Raw genomic sequence first — 18,731 nt, 5'->3', positions numbered from 1 at the left:
AGATCTGTTTTGTGGAGCAGCCAAAGCTAACGAGGAAAATCCTTCCTTACATTCTGTTCCTGTCTTTTCTTTCTTACAGCACCCGCTGCCCTCACCCCACAGCCATCCCAACACAACAGATGTGGGACAGCAGGATGGAGGTTGACCTGAGGGTGTGTGAACACAACCCTGCTACTTCACTGCACGTGAGGCAGCATAACGCGTTCATCAAAAAGCAAGGGAATCCTGGGTTTGTCCAAGTATTCAAACAGTGCAATGAGAAACCACTTCTGAAAAGCTGAAGTTACTCTGCAGGAGCACACAAGTGTGTTTACTACTCTATTTATATACCTGGAAAATTTACAGCCTTCATCTGGAGTGAAATGAAAACATGAATTCGTCACCGCTTTGGTGAAGGGGACTCACTGTGTCCAAAAGTTCCTCTCCATCACGTGGAGAGCAGGGAGCTGGGCTGTCACCACAGCTGGGGCTGTGCAAAGCCAGGAGGCGAGAGCTCAGCAGTACCAGGTCCAAAGGAACACACAACCCAAAGCAGGACAGATGCCACAGATGTTCAGAACAAGAATGGGAGTCAATATTGGCCCCAGACGTTCGGCTTGAGCACAGTCCAAAAAGGTGCAGCTTCCTGGGGACTACCCTGCAAAGCAAGCATCTAAAAGATGCTATCTCAGATTAAATGCTGTCTTTATCCAAGGGCAGAATTGCTGCTAGTTGGTGTCCATTTCCTGACAACACTGAAAGGCTTTCAAAATTAACATGATTAACGAGATTACGGTATGCAAAATGATGCAAAATGCCCCCCAGCAGAGCTGAGCTCTCAATTCACAGCTCTTCCAATCCATCACAACCACACTGCCTTTACGATGCCCTTATGCCACTACCCAGGATTTGTTACCTGAAGTGATGTGTTAAAGAGCAGAGCCCTATCAGCCACCTCTCTGCCATGCGGGAAAGCCTGAGCTGGCAGCAGACAGGGAGCTGATAACACATCCATCCTCTCACTCTCCCTGGCTCTCCCATTCCGTTTCCTTCTAAGAGTGCTCTAAGTCAGCTTCAGTGGGCCAGCACTTTGCTGCAGTTCTTTGAGGCTGACATTCCTTCTTTTAAGCTTCCAAAGCTCTTCCACTGCAACTCCCCTGCAATGCACAGGGACACCACAGCCAGATCAGGTTGCCCAGGGCCTGATCCAGCCTTCCTGAAAGCCTCCAGGGATGGGGAATCCACCACATCACTGGGCAGCCTGCTCGGTGCCTCACCACCTTCACTGCAAAAGACTTCTTCCTTGTATCCAACCTGAATTTCCCCTCTTTGAGCTTGGAACCCTTTCCCCTTGTTCTGTCCCCTTCTCTCCTGTGGCTCCCCTTCAGATATCGGATCCCCTTGGAGCCTTCTCTTCTCCATGCTGCACAGCCCCAGCTCTCAGCCTGTCCTGCAGAAGTGTTCCATCCCTGGGACCGTTTCTGTGGCCCTCCTCTGGATGCACTCCAACAGCTCCACATCTCTCCTGTACTGAGAATCGTATGCTTTTGAAAACACACAGAGCTACCAAAGCAGCGAAGGCAGAGCTCTGCTTACACCAAGCACGTGGCCAAGTGGCAGAGCTGCTTCATTTTTTGGCTTTGTCGTGCAGAAACTGAGACTCCTGCGAACAAATTCTATCAGTACCAAGCAGACAGAAGGATGACATTCAGATTACATGACATCAGGACAGCTGGACACATCCCTTCTCGTGCCCTCTCTGCTCACAGGTGAGCTGGGCCCCAGCCTGTTGGCACAGCATGGGTTGAAATACCCTCTGCTCTGCTTTGTGGGCAGGCAGAATGCACAACACCACAAGCCTTCCTACTTCTTTTCCAAAGCCTGCAGACGAGGGGGAGAGCTGTAGTTTTAGTTAAGGGGTTTTCTAGTGATGGTAAGAGGAAGAAAGCTCAGGGAATTTGTTCCACCTTTAGTCAGCCTGTGCCGCCGCACTGTTTGAAAGCAGTCAGACATCAGGTAATGCTTTGGGCTAAATATAGCAGAATGGAAATGAACATTTCTTTAAAAAAGCATGGGCTAAAGAGAGCTCATTTTTACATGCACAATAAGAAAGGCAAATTGACTACTTAGCCACCTAGCTGATACTTCCACTACCAAAAGCATGGAGAGCCCTGATCACAAATACTAGTTGATGCTCAGCCTGCTTGCAGGCAAACACACTGGTGTTTGAAGAAAAATAATAAACGGGCAATGACTGCTGTGTTCCCATCATATATCCCACCACTATCGTTCTTCATTTAAGGTTTCATAGCATCCTAGAATGGCCTGGGTTGCAAAGGAGCACAGTGCTCATCCAGCTCCAACCCCCTGCTGTGTGCAGGTCGCCAACCAGCAGCCCAGGCTGCCCAGAGCCACATCCAGCCTGGCCTTGAATGCCTGCAGGGATGGGGCAAATTATTTCAAAGGATAAGAATAACTGACATTAAATTCCTTGAACCATTCCAGCCCTATGCCACCTCTCCAAGCACGCTGTGATATGATATTGCACCCATACAGCAGCAGGCACTGCTACCAACCCGACCCTCTTCTAGAAGCTCCTTAGCTCCTTCAACTCTGTGAAAGGGAAGATAACAGCAGGACAAGGGGAAATGGCTTGAAGTGGAGGGAGGGCAGACGGAGGTTGGATGTCAGGGGGAAGTTGTGTGCTGTGAGAGTGGTGAGGTGCTGGAACAGCTGCCCAGAGAGGCTGCGATGCCCCGTCCATCCCTGGAGGCGTTGAAGGCCAGGTTGGATGGGGCCCTGGGCAGCCTGGGCTGCTGTGAAATGGGGAGGTTGGTGGCCCTGCCTGTTGGAGCTTCATGATCCTTGAGGTCCCTTCCAACCCGGGCCATTCTGTGATATGATTTTATGATTCTTAGCCTTTACAAGTTGGACTTGATGATCCTCATGAGTTCCTTCCAACTGAGGACATTCTATGACTCTATACTACAGGAGAGGCACAGTGCTTATGCCCTGTGTGGATACAGGAACACATGAGTGCAAGGCACGGCACCCTCACTGCACAGTGATGTGCTGCAAAACTCAGGATCTGTTTTGTGGGCCAGCCTTTACACAGGGAGAGAAATGCCAGCATTCCTGAGATTTACGGAATTTTTAGACCACACCTAACCAACCTAAGCACAGAAACCACTTCTAGGCTATGTACAATCAGTATTACCAGTAGGGTTTGACACATTTGCTGTCACTGATCTATAAAACAACGTGCATCGTTACAGACACTCAGAGCACCTACTGGAAACAAAACTGGAACAACCCAACTGGTATAAGGACCTGCAGAACAGAGGGCAGCTCTTAGCATGGGCTTACCAGTAAGGGAAGCTGGCTTCTCTGGGCTTCAGCAGCTCACACTGCAGGGCTGGACAGACAGCCAGGCTGCAGCTGGGATAGCAGGACTGGGAGAAGCTGACACAGCCTCACAGCAACACGTGGCAGACACCAGCATGTACCTGTCTGTGCCTGACCTGTAGCAAACATGCTTTCACTGCCTGAATGAGCCCTAAGTACACACGAGCTACAGGAAAAGAAAGCAGCACACGTCACAGAGCACTCAGAGCAAACTTCTGGCCTGTCAATTCCGCTGATGTTATCAGGTTTGGGATGAGGAGGAGGCAGGCAGGGCTCCCTCCAGCAGGCACATTCCGGCAGCGTGTCCCAACACAGCATTTCACAAACTCCTACAGGTACTGCTGGCTGAGGCCAGGAGTTCAAAAACCACAGAATGGCCTGGGTTGCAAAGGACCACAATGATCACCTGGTTCCAACCCCCTGCTGTGTGCAGGGTCGCTAATCAGCAGGCCAGGCTGCCCAGAGCCACATCCAGCCTGGCCTTGAACGCCTGCAGGGATCCATACTACATATGGATTAGGGACATCATAAACCACCTGCAGGGCAGAAAAATCAGTCTGTTTCACTACAGCACTTCACTGTTCAAGCCAACCCAACCACAGGCTGCCATCAGTCACCCAGCAGACAGCCTTGCCCACTCTCTCACTCATCCTTAGGCCAGCACTACAGCAAAGCTGTGCAGGCAATCCTATCAGCTCACCAATTTGGTTTTTTTGCTTTGTTTATAAAAGATCGTCCCAGTGTCAGCCAGGACAAAGGGGCAGGCATTGGAACCACCTGAACATGAGCACAGAGCTGCACTTGCCCTCGGGCAGCCTACAGCAGGACCAAAAGCAGGCACTGCCTGAGCTCAACCTCTTTCCCATCAATACCTCAAAGTCCAACCTACCAAAACAGCACCAAACCACACACAGCCATCCCCCTGCAAACAACACTCGCGTGCTTCTGATTAAAGAGCCTCCTGGCAGCAAGACGCAGGGCTCGACCCTCAGCTCTCCACCAGTTTGGAGGCAGAACGGCTTCAGTTTCCTCTTCCAAAGCATCTTCTCAAGAGCTGTGCTGGAGGCCCGGGGCTGTCAGCTCTCACCCTGTGCTTCAGAAGTTCTTGCACAGCCAGCCTGGATATCCTCACACCGACCACAACTTTTCTGCTTCCCCCACACGCTCCAGCTGCAGTGCTGGGGTCAGACACAAAGGTAAGTGCTGAAAAACGAAATAACTCACAGGTTTTAAGCGCTGCCCTTGAAATTCTCCGCTACGGTTCCACAGAAATGGAAGCTCTACCATCACACACGTTGTGTCGTTGAGAGATTACGGAAACGAGACACAAAACCCGCTTAGCACTGCGTTACAACCCGGCTTCCAATTAGAAACGAGTCCAAAGAGCAGCGCACGCTTCCCACAGCACAACTAATCCCACTGATGCAGTAACAGACGCTCCCGTTTGCGGGACGCGGAGCAGCGGCGTGACGGCACGGCACGGCAATGCACTCAGACATGGTGCTGAGCCGTGCCGGCCGGCAGCTGTCCGGAGCCACAGCCCGCGCTCGGGCAGCCCGCCCGCTCACCAACTCGCTCCTAAGCGAGCAAGCGCCAACTGTCGGACGGGGGACGCGCAGGTGCTCGCCGGCTTCCAACCGCCCAACCCAGCCGGCCGGAGCTCGGGGGCTCCCCGGGCGCACGCGGAGACCGAGCCGGCCCGGATCGCGGCCCGAGGCGGGGACAGGCCGGAGCGCGGCGCGGCGCCGGGCGGCGGAGCCGGAGACCCGTCGGTCGGGCGCGGAGATCCCGCGGGCGGCGCCCCCCCCCGACCCCGGCCGGGCCGCCCTACCTCCGAATCCTCCTTGGCCTGCGGCAGCGCGGGGAAGGCCGGCTTGGCGAGCTCCATGGCCGGGCGCTCTCCGTGCGGGGCGGGGCCGGGCGGGGCGGCTATTTGGGCAGCGTCCCGGCGGGCTCCGGCTCGGGGGCGGCGGGGGGAAGCGGGGGAGGCGGCGGCGCTCCCAGCCGCTCGCTCCTGGCCGCCATGCTGCCGCCGTGCCGCCGCCTCCTCCTCCTCCGTTTCCACCTCCTCCTCCTCCTCCGCCCCCAGGCCCCGCCCCGCCATCCCGAGGGCGGTGTGAGGAGGGACGCGGACCCGCGCTGGCGCCCCTTCCGAACGGCCCAACCGCCCGGCACCTGCAGCGGGACCGACCCCGAGCCGCGGTGACGGCAGGCTCCGTCTGTACGAACAGCGGCGGCGACCCGTGCGGAGCCGGGATCGATTCAAGCCCAGCGTGCCGCGGCAGGAAGGGTTTCCAAGTGAGAGCTGTGCCCGTCCCGCACCTCCACTGCCTCTGCTGTGCCCCGCAGGATGAACTATAGAACGGCCAAGGTTGGAAGGGACCTCAAGGGTCACGAAGCTCCAACCCCCCTGTGCCATGCAGGGCCACCAACCTCCACATTTCACAGCAGCCCAAGCTGCCCAGGGCCCCATCCAACCTGGCCTTCAACACCTCCAGGGATGGACGGGGCATCGCAGCCTCTCTGGGCAGCTGTTCCAGCACCTCACCACTCTCACAGCACACAACTTCCCCCTGACATCCAACCTCCATCTGCCCTCCCTCCACTTCAAACCATTTCCCCTTGTCCTGCTGCCATCTCCCCTTTCCAAGAGCTGACTCCCTCCTGTCTGCAGGCTCCCTTTAGGCACTGCAGGCTGCACTGAGCTCACCCTGCAGCCCTCTTTTCTCCATGCTGAACAAGCCCAGCTCCCTCAGCCTGTCTTTGTAGTGGAGGTGCTGCAGCCCCCTGCTCATCTTTGTGGCTCCTCTGGACCCTCTCCAACAGCCCCCTGCCTTTCTTGCACTGGGGGCTCCAGTCCTGGGTTTCACAGCGATGGGGAACAAACCACTCCCACAGAGGTGCTACTCAGCACTGCTTTGCAGCAAACCAGGGGTTAACCTGACACGCTTGTCTGTCAGCCAAGTGTGCCTGAAGTAATCCAATTAGAATAATGAGAAGTAGCCAGAAGTAGAGGCTGGTGCACTGCTGCTCCTGTCTAATGCTGCACCATGGCTGCACTGTGCACCCAGCTCCATGCACAGCCCTCTGAGCAGAGCCCAGAGGATAATGCACACTGATAGATGGCATTAAGGAAAAGAACATCTTCACCAAGGTTTCATTTCCGTCTGAATGATCACTCCAACAGCTGCAGAATTCCTAGGGAGCACAAAGTCAGCTTCACACAAGGCCAGATTGCAGCCGTGCCAGACACACACAGCAAGGACAGTGCTGGCACAGGTTGCCCAAGGAGGCTGTGGATGCCCCATCCCTGCAGGCATTCAAGGCCAGGCTGGATGTGGCTCTGGGCAGCCTGGGCTGCTGGTTGGTGACCTGCACACAGCAGGGGGTTGGAGCTGGATGAGCACTGTGCTCCTGTGCAACCCAGGCCATGCTGTGATACTATGAAAGCACACTGGGATAAGCTGATTTAAACAAGTTTTATTCCATTGTTTGATGGAATGAAATTTACTGATATAAAAAAAAAAAAAAAGTCAAGAAATGAACTTTAAGTCTGCTAAACCATTGAGGCAGGTTTATACACTCACACGGCAGATGCTATGAGAACACACCTCCACACCTTTCCTTAACCTGGGCTGTAATGAATTTTGCATTTCAGAATTGCACAGAAAACACTTCTGTAGCCCCACACTTGCAAGCAGTATTACCAAATTACTACCTACATGTTATACAAACACCTTATGTTTGTATTATGCATTATTTCTCTTTTTATACATTAACCCAGCTCCCTACACATCAATCACAATTGGCACGGTTCATTTAAACAGGTTTGTAGTCAAGCTTGGACTCCAGCTTCTTGGAATCAGCCACTTTTCTAACAGCCTTCATGAAGTCTTCCTGAACTACAAAGTCATGGTCAGCACGGATGGCAAACATACCTGTAAGAAATAATTGGGCAGTAAGCTGGCGATCCTTGAGAACACGGTGTTCAGATGAAAGCAGAAGGGATCTGTCTTACACCCCCTGCACAAACCTTCACACATCTCTTTTATGCAATTAATAAAATCAACCCGCCGGGAAGAGGATGAAACCATCCTTAAGAAACGGATACACAAAGCAAGTGTAAGCACAACACTGCTAACTTCCTGGTTTTAATCCACTCACAGCAGAGTGTGGGAAACAGCTGGAGTGATTAGCATCGATCAAAGAGCCCAGCAAAATTAAGAGTGTACCTGCTTCAGTACAGACGTTTCTTAAGTCCGCTCCATTAAAGCCATCAGAAAGCTTCACAATTGCTTCATAATCTATTAACAAAACACAGATGTCAATCAGAAGTAAATTCACATTTCTCCATTGGATGTGACTGAAATACATGTCCAGCTAATGATGGAACACAGCTTGGAGAAGAGAAGGCTGCAGGGAGACCTCATGGTGGCCTTCCAGTGCTTGAAGGGAGTGGATAAACAGGAGGGGAACGGCTGTGTGTGAGGGTGGATGGTGATGGGGCAAGGGGAATGGCTTTAAAGTGAGACAGGGGAGGTTTGGGTTGGATACGAGGAGGAAGTTTTTCCCCCAGAGGGTGGTGAGGCACTGGCACAGGTTGCCCAAGGAGGCTGTGGATGCCCCATCCATCCCTGCAGGCATTCAAGGCCAGGCTGGATGTGGCTCTGGGCAGCCTGGGCTGCTGGTTGGCGACCTGCACACAGCAGGGGGTTGGAACTGGATGAGCACTGTGCTCCTGTGCAACCCAGGCCATGCTGTGATTCTGTGATTCCACCCTACAAGGCTGGTAAGTTACATGAACTGAAATAATCAGCTGTATTAACCCATCCATTAACAAATAAACGTATCTGAGCTGAAAGTTCATATTACAAAGTGAAATCCCAGAGTTACTGATTTGGACACTATGAGCATCAACATGAAATGCAAGGATCAAGTAAGTGTTGAAATCATCACGTGAACAATAAAAAAATACCAGAAAACTGAAATCCAAGCCATCCTCTCAGTCCCTTTCCCCTTATTCAAGTGAATCTACAGAAGATATTTAGGCGCCCTGGGATACAAAGCCTGACACTTTATGCATACATTTACCAAGAGCAACAGCTACGGTTGTGGTTTCTGTAGCAGGTTTTCAAAACACTGCCTGTTGAGCCTTTAGTGCTGCACACTAAAAGTCATTTCTTAATCAGGTCTTTATCACAGGGTTCCAATGCCACACACAGCCCATTCTGCTGATGAGATCATTGTGGACTTCGTTCCAGGAAGTCGCAGCTGAGCACCACTGCCCTCCCACACGACATTCAGAAGTTTAGCTGTAACTCCTTCACACCTCCCTGTGCTAAACGGTGTCAATGACCCCACCTGCTTTAGTTTTAGCCCCCAAACATACAGTGAAACAGGCCAAAGCACATCACACCAGGCTCATGATTTGCCTGGGAGCATCTTTTGTATCTTAGCCTACAGCCTGACGCACATTTATGCCAACAGCACGGCTAAAAAGGCAGCCCTCATCACTCTCACCCTCCCCCAGCTCATCCCTGCTCCTGAGCCACCCTCTATTGAGCTGCAGCTGTTTATGCAGCCAGATGGTGAACGAGATCAGTTCCACTACCCAGCTCATGCAGGCTGGCTGATGAATAGCTGGTGTCAGCAACGAGGCGGGGGCAGAGAGGGGGCGGCACGGGGCTGGCAATAAGCAGGCAAGGTCTGCAGAGCCCCGCTGAAATAAAAGGCAGCCGACATTGTTTTCAAGTCAGATCACAGTTACGGCTTTCTTGAGGAAGGCTCTGAAACTCAGCTGTGAGAACACAGGCTGGTCAGCAGAGAGAAATGCAGGCATCAGATGAAGCTCCCCAGATTTATGATAGTTCTCCCCTGTGCTGTAGAGAATCCTCTACACCAGTGACCAAAGACAAACTCATTTTCAGGTAATAATAAGGTTTTCATTACGCCATCTCTAAACTCCCAAGTTAAGTTTCTCTGACTTTTAAAGCTGCTTATTTTCAGCCCATTACTGCGGTAGGGTGGGATTTCTTTTGTTAATTATTGTTTTTATTTTTCTGGCTAAGAGAAATGCTGCTTGTTTGCATAACAGGAAACTACCTGATGAGAATCACATCATCTTATTGATTTACAGCCGTGCTCTTCCCATTTTTACAAGCTGAGGTAGAATATCCAGGCAGGATATCAATAATTACAAATACTTACCTATTTCCCCATGTTTAGTGATGGGACCTGCATGAATCTTCAAAATATCTAATCTGGCTTGTTCATTTGGCAGATCGATATCTGAAAAGAATTACAGCTTGAATAAAAGCAGCAGGGCATCACACACACACAGCCAACATCCTTTCAGCCACTGTAACTCACGGATCTTCCTATCCAGCCTTCCAGGCCGCAGAAGGGCAGGATCCAGAGTGTCTGGTCTGTTAGTAGCCATGATCATTTTAACTCTGTGCAGAGTATCAAATCCGTCCATCTGATTCAACAGCTAGAAGAAAACAGAAGTTTGTATTTCAATAAGCCAAAAACTCCATCTATTGCAACTTACTTCCTGCATGCATACTTGCACTGAGCTGTTAAAAGTGGTACAGACAAACCAGAAAAACTCTACAAGCCTTCTAAGAGAAGGCCACAGCTCGCCGTGCATTCTGTAAGCACTAAAGAAGAGCTTAAGAGAGACACTGCAATGCTTTGTCCAGAGGAAAAGATAGGGAACAAAGCAGAGCTCCAATGTGGAAGACTTGGCTAAAGCAATATGGCCATGAAAGCAGCACAAGTACCAAAGGACCCAACGGTTGGCTGACACATTTCAAGCAGTGCACTGAATCCAGGACATTCAAATTAGATTTGGAGGACAGCCTCTAGAATGCTAATAAACATATGAAGGTATTTCATTGTGAAGGTTCGAAGTACTTGCTCTTTGATCACAATGATTTAATTCTTTATGTAAGGCAGATACGTTCTTTTGCACTGCACAAACTGTTGGCAAGCATGGGCCAGTGAAGTCTCTGCTAGCTTCAGAACTCTTCAATTGTCACTAGCTTTAGGAATTCTCTTCACACAGCCAGGTTTACCAGAGCACTGAGTACAGAAACAAAGAAATAGCACTACTCCTCTTAGTTCTGAGAACTGAATTGTGAAAGTGTTAAGATTCTATCAAACAAGCATCTTTGGGATTAAAAGATACAAGCCCTCCTTTTCCTCTTGAAGGAAGAGAAGGCCCCCCAACAACCAAGAAAGATGGAGAACGCAAAGCCACAGTAAGGAGAAGAAACATCCTTGAACTATTCCAGCAACTGAAATGGAGTCACAGCTGAGTTATCAGGACGTGCAGCTGCCTTCTGTAAAAGCTGTGCCTGGATCAATTCAGCTTCAGACATTAAACATTAACTCTGAAAACATTCTGCCAAGCCAGATCACAGTGCAGCAACTCACAGCTGTCTCACTTAACAGTGACTATAGGAAATGTAGCTGAGGTGTGGGCACTCACCTCCATCAGAGTCCTCTGAATTTCTCTGTCAGCTGAAGTGCCTTCAGAGAAACGGCGGCCACCTGCAGCACACCAAACTCCAATCATTACTTTTGCCTCCACATAACGTCATGTAAGAAAACAATTACATATCCCTCTTAATGAGAAAGAGACTGGGGAAGAATTGCTTAAATGCCTCCTGCTTGGTACAGTCAGAACAATCTAAGCCACGTGCAAATATAATGGTTCTAAGCTAGCTGTAATAGCTCCAGGTGGAAGGACATCTTTGTCCTGTTACATTTCTTCTCTAAAGACAGCATGCACACATTTGCTCACAAGAGAGACAGCAACTTGATGACTGAGTTTAACAGCAGAGAAACCTCCAGCCACCCTCCAGGCCACGAGCCTTACCAATAGCATCGATCTCATCCATGAAAATGATACATGGCTGATGATCTCTGGCATAATTAAACATCTCTCTGATCAGTCGAGCACTTTCACCAATGTACTTGTCCACTATGGAACTTGACACCACCTTGTGGAAGATGTAACACACGAGTGAAAAGACAGTATAGCAAACAGATCAAGCACACCTACATGAATCTGTGTGAAGTAAGGTTACACTACCTTTAGGAAGTTGCAGTCAAGCTGGCTAGCAACAGCTCTGGCCAAAAGTGTTTTCCCTGTACCTGTCCAGACAAGAGAGTGATGGTGTTTAACTGGTAACAACAAGCCTGAGCATCACCTTTAAGCCTTGCCCCACCACACTGAGCAGGAACAAGAGGCAAGATCTGTCAGTAGCCAACTACTCACCAGGGGGGCCATAGAGCAGGCAGCCTTTTGGAGGTATAATTCCCACACGCTGAAAAAGTTCTGGGTTTGTAAGTGGCAGTTCTATTACCTGTGAAGGCACAAATAAGTGAATCACAGAACCACAGAATGGCCCGGGTTGGAAGGGACCTCAAGGATCACGAAGCTCCAACCCCCCTGTGCCATGCAGGGCCACCAACCTCCACATTTCATAGCAGCCCAGGCTGCCCAGGGCCCCATCCAACCTGGCCTTCAACACCTCCAGGGATGGACGGGGCATCACAGCCTCTCTGGGCAGCTGTTCCAGCACCTCACCACTCTCACAGCACACAACTTCCCCCTGACATCCAACCTCCATCTGCCCTCCCTCAGCTTCAAACCATTTCCCCTTGTCCTGCTGTTCTCTCCCCTTTCCAAGAGCTGACTCCCCTCCTGTCTGCAGGCTCCCTTTAGGCACTGCAGGCTGCACTGAGCTCACCCTGCAGCTTTCTTTTCTCCATGCTGAACAAGCCCAGCTCCCTCAGCCTGTCTTTGTAGTGGAGGTGCTGCAGCCCCCTGCTCATCTTTGTGGCTCCTCTGGACCCTCTCCAACAGCTCCCTGCCTTTCCTGTACTGGGGGCTCCAGACCTGGACAAAATGGTGTTCAGGTCTGGGGCGACCGTTTCAGTTTTAAAACAGACAAGAGGTCTCAGGAGGATAATGGAACACTTGGCAGCCTGTTTTCCAGATACCTGTACTTTTAGCTCTCTACACAGCATATTTTGGGTGAGAAACCATTTAATAAGATGTGGAATTGACCTAGTTGATCAATGTGCAATCCTGCCCTCACTGGTCAGTCTTCAGTTCTGCAATTGCTCATGTCCCTTAATGCTTGTTGTTACCACACATTACCACTGCCATAAAAGCCAGAGCAATTCCAGCAGTTCACATGTACAATTAATCTGCTGGCTGCCAATCCTAACCATGCCCTCAGTACTCCCTCAACCACAACGGTTTTGCATCCTGCAAACTCCCTTTAAAAGACTTTCTTAATTTCAATCCAAGCTTGTGTAACAGCAGAGCTGAGTTACAACCACCTGAGGACTGGTCAGTGGTGCTCAGAACAACCTTCCACACAGCTGGAAGGTGTGTACAGCACACAGCCTCTGCTAAAGTCAGCTGGCTCACAACAGCATCAGCCTTTCAGCTCCCACATTCCTGGGCAGCTCTGCACAGCCTGCCATGCTGATGCCCAAACTAACAGGATTACTTCACAATGAATGCACCAGCATCCTGGAATCACACTGCTGTCCACCACAGTAACAAAGCTGAAAAACATTTAAACACTCAGAAGATCTCTTCTAACATAGGGAAGATGCAGTGCAAGCTAATGAAACATATAAAGCACTCAGCTGATAGGTCCTCTAGCAGCCTGTCTCACGGTTTAGGACAAACATAAAACATTTATGCACTGGAAAACTTGGCTCAGAACACATCCCACTATTTGGAGCATTGTTCACGCTGGAATACCTCTCTCAGCTCTCTGATTTGCTCTGACAACCCTCCAATCTCAGAATATGAAACATCCCCTGGATCCTCATGAGACATATTATAAACCAGGGGATCCACTTCTCTCGGCAAATATCTGGAATAAAACAAACAGGAGTAAGCAAGCTTTATTGTGCAAGAGTTTATGTGGTTATTGAAACAATCCCAGAGCAAGTACAAGAATTATTGCTTTTCCTTGCTTCACCTTGAAAACAAGGCAAATATTTGTTGGGGAAAACAAACAAACAGAACAAATCCCAAAGCTGGCAAACTTTTAAAAAAGCTTTAAAGCAAATGGAAAGTGCTGAAAAGGCTGAGTTGTAACTGAGTATTTTTTTCCCCTAGAAGACCAGGCAACTCCTTTTTCAACAGATTCACAAGACTTCCCTCAAAGTACTTGTCTTAAACACTGCTTTACTGAAAACTGTGACAAAGCATGACGTAACTGACTGCTCAGACTCTTGCATTATCTGTTCAGAGAGGAATTCCCCCCCCTTTAGGTAAGGAGTACAACAGAGCAGAAGCTTACCTCATAATAGTCAGAGTGGTCATATCCAGAGCAACTCTCGTGCCTGGTTTCAGCTTACTTTTGTCCAGCTAGTAACAAAGGAGATAGTTCTGTTAGAACACACACCAAAACAACGCTTGGTTTTAGCCATGATGTTTATTGTGCTCCAGAAGAAAGAAGGGCGCTGTGCTACGTGCCAAGCAGCTGCTCTAGTAAACACTGCTTGTGGCTCAGCACCATTTTTGGGAATGGTGAGGCTGTGAAAAAGCAGGTCAGCTATTTCACAGGCACCCAGAAGCGAGCCAGGAGCTGCTCCAGACCAACAACCCCCTAAGCTGCCACAAATGGATGCCAGTAAGGCTAAAACAGGAACAATTCTCTGAAAGGGATCTTGAGCAGCAGGGCACTAACTTACTTCTGCTACTTTTGAAAACAAATCCTATTCTCTAGACCATAATTCATATTCATACGTACATCTAATTTGTTTCAAACTGCTGTCAATCTGGAAGGATTAGTGAGAGGTCTAATCCTCCCCTCTGCTCAGCACAGCACAGAACCAGCTGCTTCAAAACAAGCAAGCAGCCCTTAGGGCACACAAGGAACAGCCTGCTCACTTGAGACTGAACTTGCCACCCATCTACTCAGTGGCTTCCTCATTTCTGAGCTGCCAGGAAGGGTGTATAGATATTCCCAACCTATTTTCTCCAAGCCTTTCTTCATCTTTACACACACAGTTACACCTCTTCTTCAAAGTCAGCAGCTCCAGTTGTTGTTTCCCTGCTATCACTCACCTCAGATGCCCTACCTGCCTGCCTCTGAAGTTTTTGCCTGCCTGTTCCACTTGTAAGAGTCTTAAATGAAGCCTGATACCAGCAGTCCCATCCCAGCACTCTGCAGTACCCCCTGATAATTTCTGCTGGGCTTAAAACTGCTGGTGTGCATTTCTCACCCTGTTTTTGGGTAACCTCATCCAGGACAGCAGTCTTATTTCCCCCAGCCACAGGCAGGAACAAGAACGATGGAAATCACCTCGTGGCTGCTTTCATTGCTTTGTTTTTAAAGAGGCACTCAATTTACCTTTGAGGAATATAAAACCTTTTCATTCTGAGCTTTACCGACCTGGCATCTGAACAATAGGGATTTCTACAGCTGTTTGCAAGCTTCCCAGCTCCCCTGCTGGGAGATTCAGGTCCTGTGCCCACGTGGATTACTCAGTCTCTCATAGCTTTAGGATCAAGCTGTCACTCCTCCCTGATTGGAGTCACTGATAAGGCTCTGTTCAGCTGCCTAACCATAAGAAGTAAGTAGGAGCTTGAAATCATATCAGATTTCACACAGCCCAATAGATTTAAGCTATTCTCCAGCAAGAAGATGAAAAGAAACCACTTGACCTTGAATTCCTTCTAAAGCACACTTCAGATAGGGAAGTAACATTGCTTTAATTTCCACCCTATGGCTCTCCTTCCTCAGCAGCACAGCACAGCCACGAGGGCCTGGATCAAAAGCTATTCTTTCAGGCTGAAAAAATCCCTGAGAAGTTTTCAAAATGCCAAAATATCAAGGCACGTATCACTGTTTTTTTTTTTGGTCTCTCCTATCAAATCAGGGATCTTTTAAGATCAAAGGGTGCTTTTTGGGCAAGAATAAACTCCAAAGTTCACGCTGAAGGTCAGACTCATCCAACCACAACATATTCCTGAGCATTTCTCTCTGCTGTGACACAGAACCTCAAGACCAACACACCAAACCTTTCATGTGCCTCAGTAGAATTAAGTAGGCTCGTCTCAGAAGAGTGTTTTGGTCATTCCAGGGATAGGCTGCCCACTCTGTCACTTCTTGGTTGCCTCAACTCCCCCTACAGTGCATTGCAGACGAACCATCTAAATAGAGTTGGTTAAATCGTGCATTCAGGTTCTATTATGAGGCTTGAGGTCACGAGAAGGAACAAAACACTTTTCTGAGCCGTAAGAATCCTTAATTCTGAGAGAATCAGAGCACTGCAAAACACCTGCAAACATTTTCTTTCAGCAGAACGAGTTGTAGGATCAGTTTTCCTTCCAAAAGGTATTGCCATTATACAAGGGAAAGTGCCACAACCACAGGTCTTAAAGTGCAGCTGCTTTTCCTTTTCCTACAGCACACGAACCAGCTCAAAATGAACAGAAAGGTCACAGCTGCTCAGAACCACTTGCACTTATTTATGCATTAAAACAATTAAGCAAAATGCTGCTGCCTTCTCAAAATAGGTGATCCTTTCTCAGTGTCATAATTCTATCCAGAAGACACCTTACAGTCTCACATTTCAAAGCTGTGCTGCTTTGTTCCTATGCATGAAACACAAGGATGAGCCTGACGATTCCCTCACTCCCTAGAACGACTCTGTTGCCACACACTCACTAAGTTCTGTGGTTCCTCAGCAACACCAGACTTTTGTAAAGAATTCCTGATCTGCAGTGTTTTTCTTACTGCAAATGGGTCACATTCACCAACCAGCAGCTGTGCAATGCATTACTTACACTTCTGTGCACCTTTGTACAAATGGAGACAGTCAAAAGCACCTCTAAGCTGGTTCTGGCTGTATCAGAGGATGGGCTGTTTTGTAAGCAAGGGTTCACACTACTATGTCAGCTTTTATGGTGTAACTAAGAAGTGCTGCTGAAGCACCAAGATGCTCTAAGTTGTTAAAGACAAAACTCTCTCACAAAGTGTTCAGGGGTGTAAAGTGAACAGGGGTGTTGCCTTCCATAATTATTCATTGAAACGGAGTGCAAAAAGTATTAGAAAGAGATATAAATATCTAGTTGTAGAGCAGCAGAGCTGCAGCTCAGCACAGGACCATTACTGCTGCAGGCTGCATTCACAGCATGGCGAGGGAGATTCTTCACAGCTTGAAGGTGTGATGATTTATTTTCAGAGTTTACGATCCGGCACAAATACTGAGCTTCAAACAAGTGAAAAGGATAAATACGTGCAAAGCTCCAGGAGCATTTAGAGTCACCTTATCCTTACTAAGAAGACATGCTATTGCCTGATAGGAAGGCAGAGAGCAAGCAGGCACCTGTATAAAACAGCCACATACAGCTTAAAGAAGAAAATGCTTAATGCCATTCAGAACTCAGCCAATGAAAAGCCACGTTAATATTCAAGAGCAAAGCAACCTCCTTCTGAATATTCACACAAGTCAGCTACCTGACGGCGACAGCCAACCACGTATCTTGGTCCATTTGTAGCCTTCACGATGACTAGAGAAAAAAGATCACAGAAAACAATCAGTTAGCCTGATTCACAGCTCCAAATTACACCTCTGAACTATTGAGGATATCCTATTTTCCTGCCAATACTGACATCACTAATGCTCTGATTCTTTACAATTGCCCATCTTTAGATGGGCTTCAACTGCAAAAGCTGACTTACAGAACTTCAGAACAGACTGATGTACTTACATTTCTCTTCTGTTAGCTGTTTGAGCACCTCGCCAACGATCTGCAAAGGAATAAATGCAGTATTAGCCTACAGATTAACTCACCCTTGCCAAACAATATTTAACTTATGCTTCAGCACACAAAAGATGGCTTTGAAATTCTTTCTCCTGCTTCAAGTTTTACATTAGTGCTTTAATTTCTTCTAACAATTTCTATTAGCAAGGACAAACAAAGAAAACCTTTCTAACAGATATGAATGGTATGACAATTCCTGGTGGTGAGGTCCTGCTTTCTGTCTGCTGCACCATCCCCACTTTTTCTTTGTAATAACATGAATTTAACAACCGCTAGGCAAGTCGTTCCAGCTACTTCTAGGCAAGCGCACCATCCACAGCCATAAGCTGTTACGACTTTGCCTCTTACATACCTGCCCAACACTCTGCAAGGCCTTGAGATCATTTTCTGACTTCTCATACTGCTTGGTGAGCTCCTTCAGCTGCTCCCTTACTGGACAAAGAAAGAGGAACACAGGTTCTGATAACTTCCAGCCCTCCAGGAAACAGGGATCAGCAGAAAAGCAGCAGGTGGAAGCCGTGCACACGCTGCAAGTCACCCTGCTGCTCAGCAATTACCAAAGCAGCCATTTGTGAGCACAGCCACAGGAGGAGGCTGTGTTGGAAGGACCCTTAAACCTCCCCCAGCCCAGCCGCCCACAGCCCTGTAACAGACGGGACACCCACAGCTCGGGGCAGCGCCTCACCGCCCTCCGATTAAATAACTCCCCCCTGGCGCACGCCCCAAACCCCTCCTCTTTTACTTTAAAGCCCTTTCCCCTCCTCCTGTCGCCATCGGACCGCCATCTCCCGGTTTACGATCCCCCTCCACGCACCGATGGCCGCACCGAGGTCTCCCCGGAGGCTTCCCTCCCCGCGCCTTCCCCCTCATCCTCCCCGGCACGGCACAGGCCCATCTCGCGGCCCCGCCCGCTCCCCTCAGTCGGCCGTCGTCCGCGGGGCCGGGCCCATGACGAGGCGCGAGCAGCGTCACGGCGCGGCGGCCCCGGGGCTCCGCTCAGAGCCCTCACACACCCAACGGCCTTCCCGCCGGGCCGCCACTCACGCTCTTTGAGGCGCCCGTCGATCTCCTTGTGCTCCAGCAGCTTCTTGCGATAGTCCTGCAGCGCCTTGTCTCTCGGGTCCGCCATGATGAGCAGCCGCCGCTCATAGGGAATGCCGGGAAGGGCCATGGCCGCCGGGGGGCCGCCCCGCGCCGCCGCCCCGCTCCGCCCCGCGCGCGGCCCCGACCGCCCCTCCGGCACACGCAGCGTGCGGCAGCGCCCCCTGCCGGCAAGGAGGGGCGCCGGGCGTGAGCCGCGCCTCGCTCCAGGCGCGCGGAGGGGCAGCGCTGCGCATGCGCGTTCTGTCAGGCGGGAGAGGGCAGTGTGCGTCGAATGCGGCGCGCGCCTTCCGCTGTGAGGGAGGTTGTCGTTGGTCGCTCCGAAAGTAACGCCTGCATCTTACAGAATCATAGAATCACAGAACGGCCCGGGCTGGAAGGGACCTCAAGGATCACGAAGCTCCAACCCCCCTGTGCCATGCAGGGCCACCAA

General features: G+C 49.9%; 1 protein-coding gene across 1 annotated transcript; it reads right to left on the bottom strand.

The window, feature by feature from the left end:
- Window positions 1-6,849: 6,849 nt before the first annotated feature.
- Window positions 6,850-18,377, bottom strand: LOC122193734 (26S proteasome regulatory subunit 10B). The gene is made up of 14 exons (XM_042894599.1): window positions 18,242-18,377; window positions 17,550-17,629; window positions 17,144-17,183; window positions 16,890-16,942; window positions 13,722-13,789; window positions 13,175-13,289; window positions 11,669-11,756; window positions 11,483-11,544; window positions 11,267-11,390; window positions 10,877-10,938; window positions 9,754-9,874; window positions 9,592-9,672; window positions 7,617-7,688; window positions 6,850-7,322 (listed from the first exon to the last, which is right to left on the bottom strand). Exons 1-14 carry the CDS (start codon window positions 18,366-18,368, stop codon window positions 7,204-7,206), a joined length of 1,212 nt encoding a protein of 403 aa, XP_042750533.1. The 5' UTR covers window positions 18,369-18,377; the 3' UTR covers window positions 6,850-7,203.
- Between the last annotated feature and the right edge of the window lie 354 nt (window positions 18,378-18,731).

This window comes from Lagopus leucura, unplaced genomic scaffold (assembly GCF_019238085.1).
Source record: "Lagopus leucura isolate 7727_CA_CO unplaced genomic scaffold, USGS_WTPT01 51440-0_obj-0_obj, whole genome shotgun sequence".
Classification (NCBI taxonomy): Eukaryota; Metazoa; Chordata; class Aves; order Galliformes; family Phasianidae; genus Lagopus; species Lagopus leucura.
The sequence above is the reverse complement of the archived record's forward strand: the minus strand, read 5'-3'. Positions and strand labels throughout refer to the sequence as shown.

What these genes read in the sequence shown, in the direction of transcription:
- LOC122193734 (XM_042894599.1), bottom strand. Translation starts at nt 18,368, where the DNA reads ATGGCCCTTCCCGGCATTCCCTATGAGCGGCGGCTGCTCATCATGGCG. An exon ending in TGGTTGGCTGTCGCCGTCAG is followed by an intron (nt 13,790 to 16,889) that starts GTAGCTGACTTG and finishes CTTTGTTACTAG; the next exon opens with CTGGACAAAAGTAAGCTGAA. An exon ending in CACTAAACATGGGGAAATAG is followed by an intron (nt 7,689 to 9,591) that starts GTAAGTATTTGT and finishes TTTTGTTAATAG; the next exon opens with ATTATGAAGCAATTGTGAAG.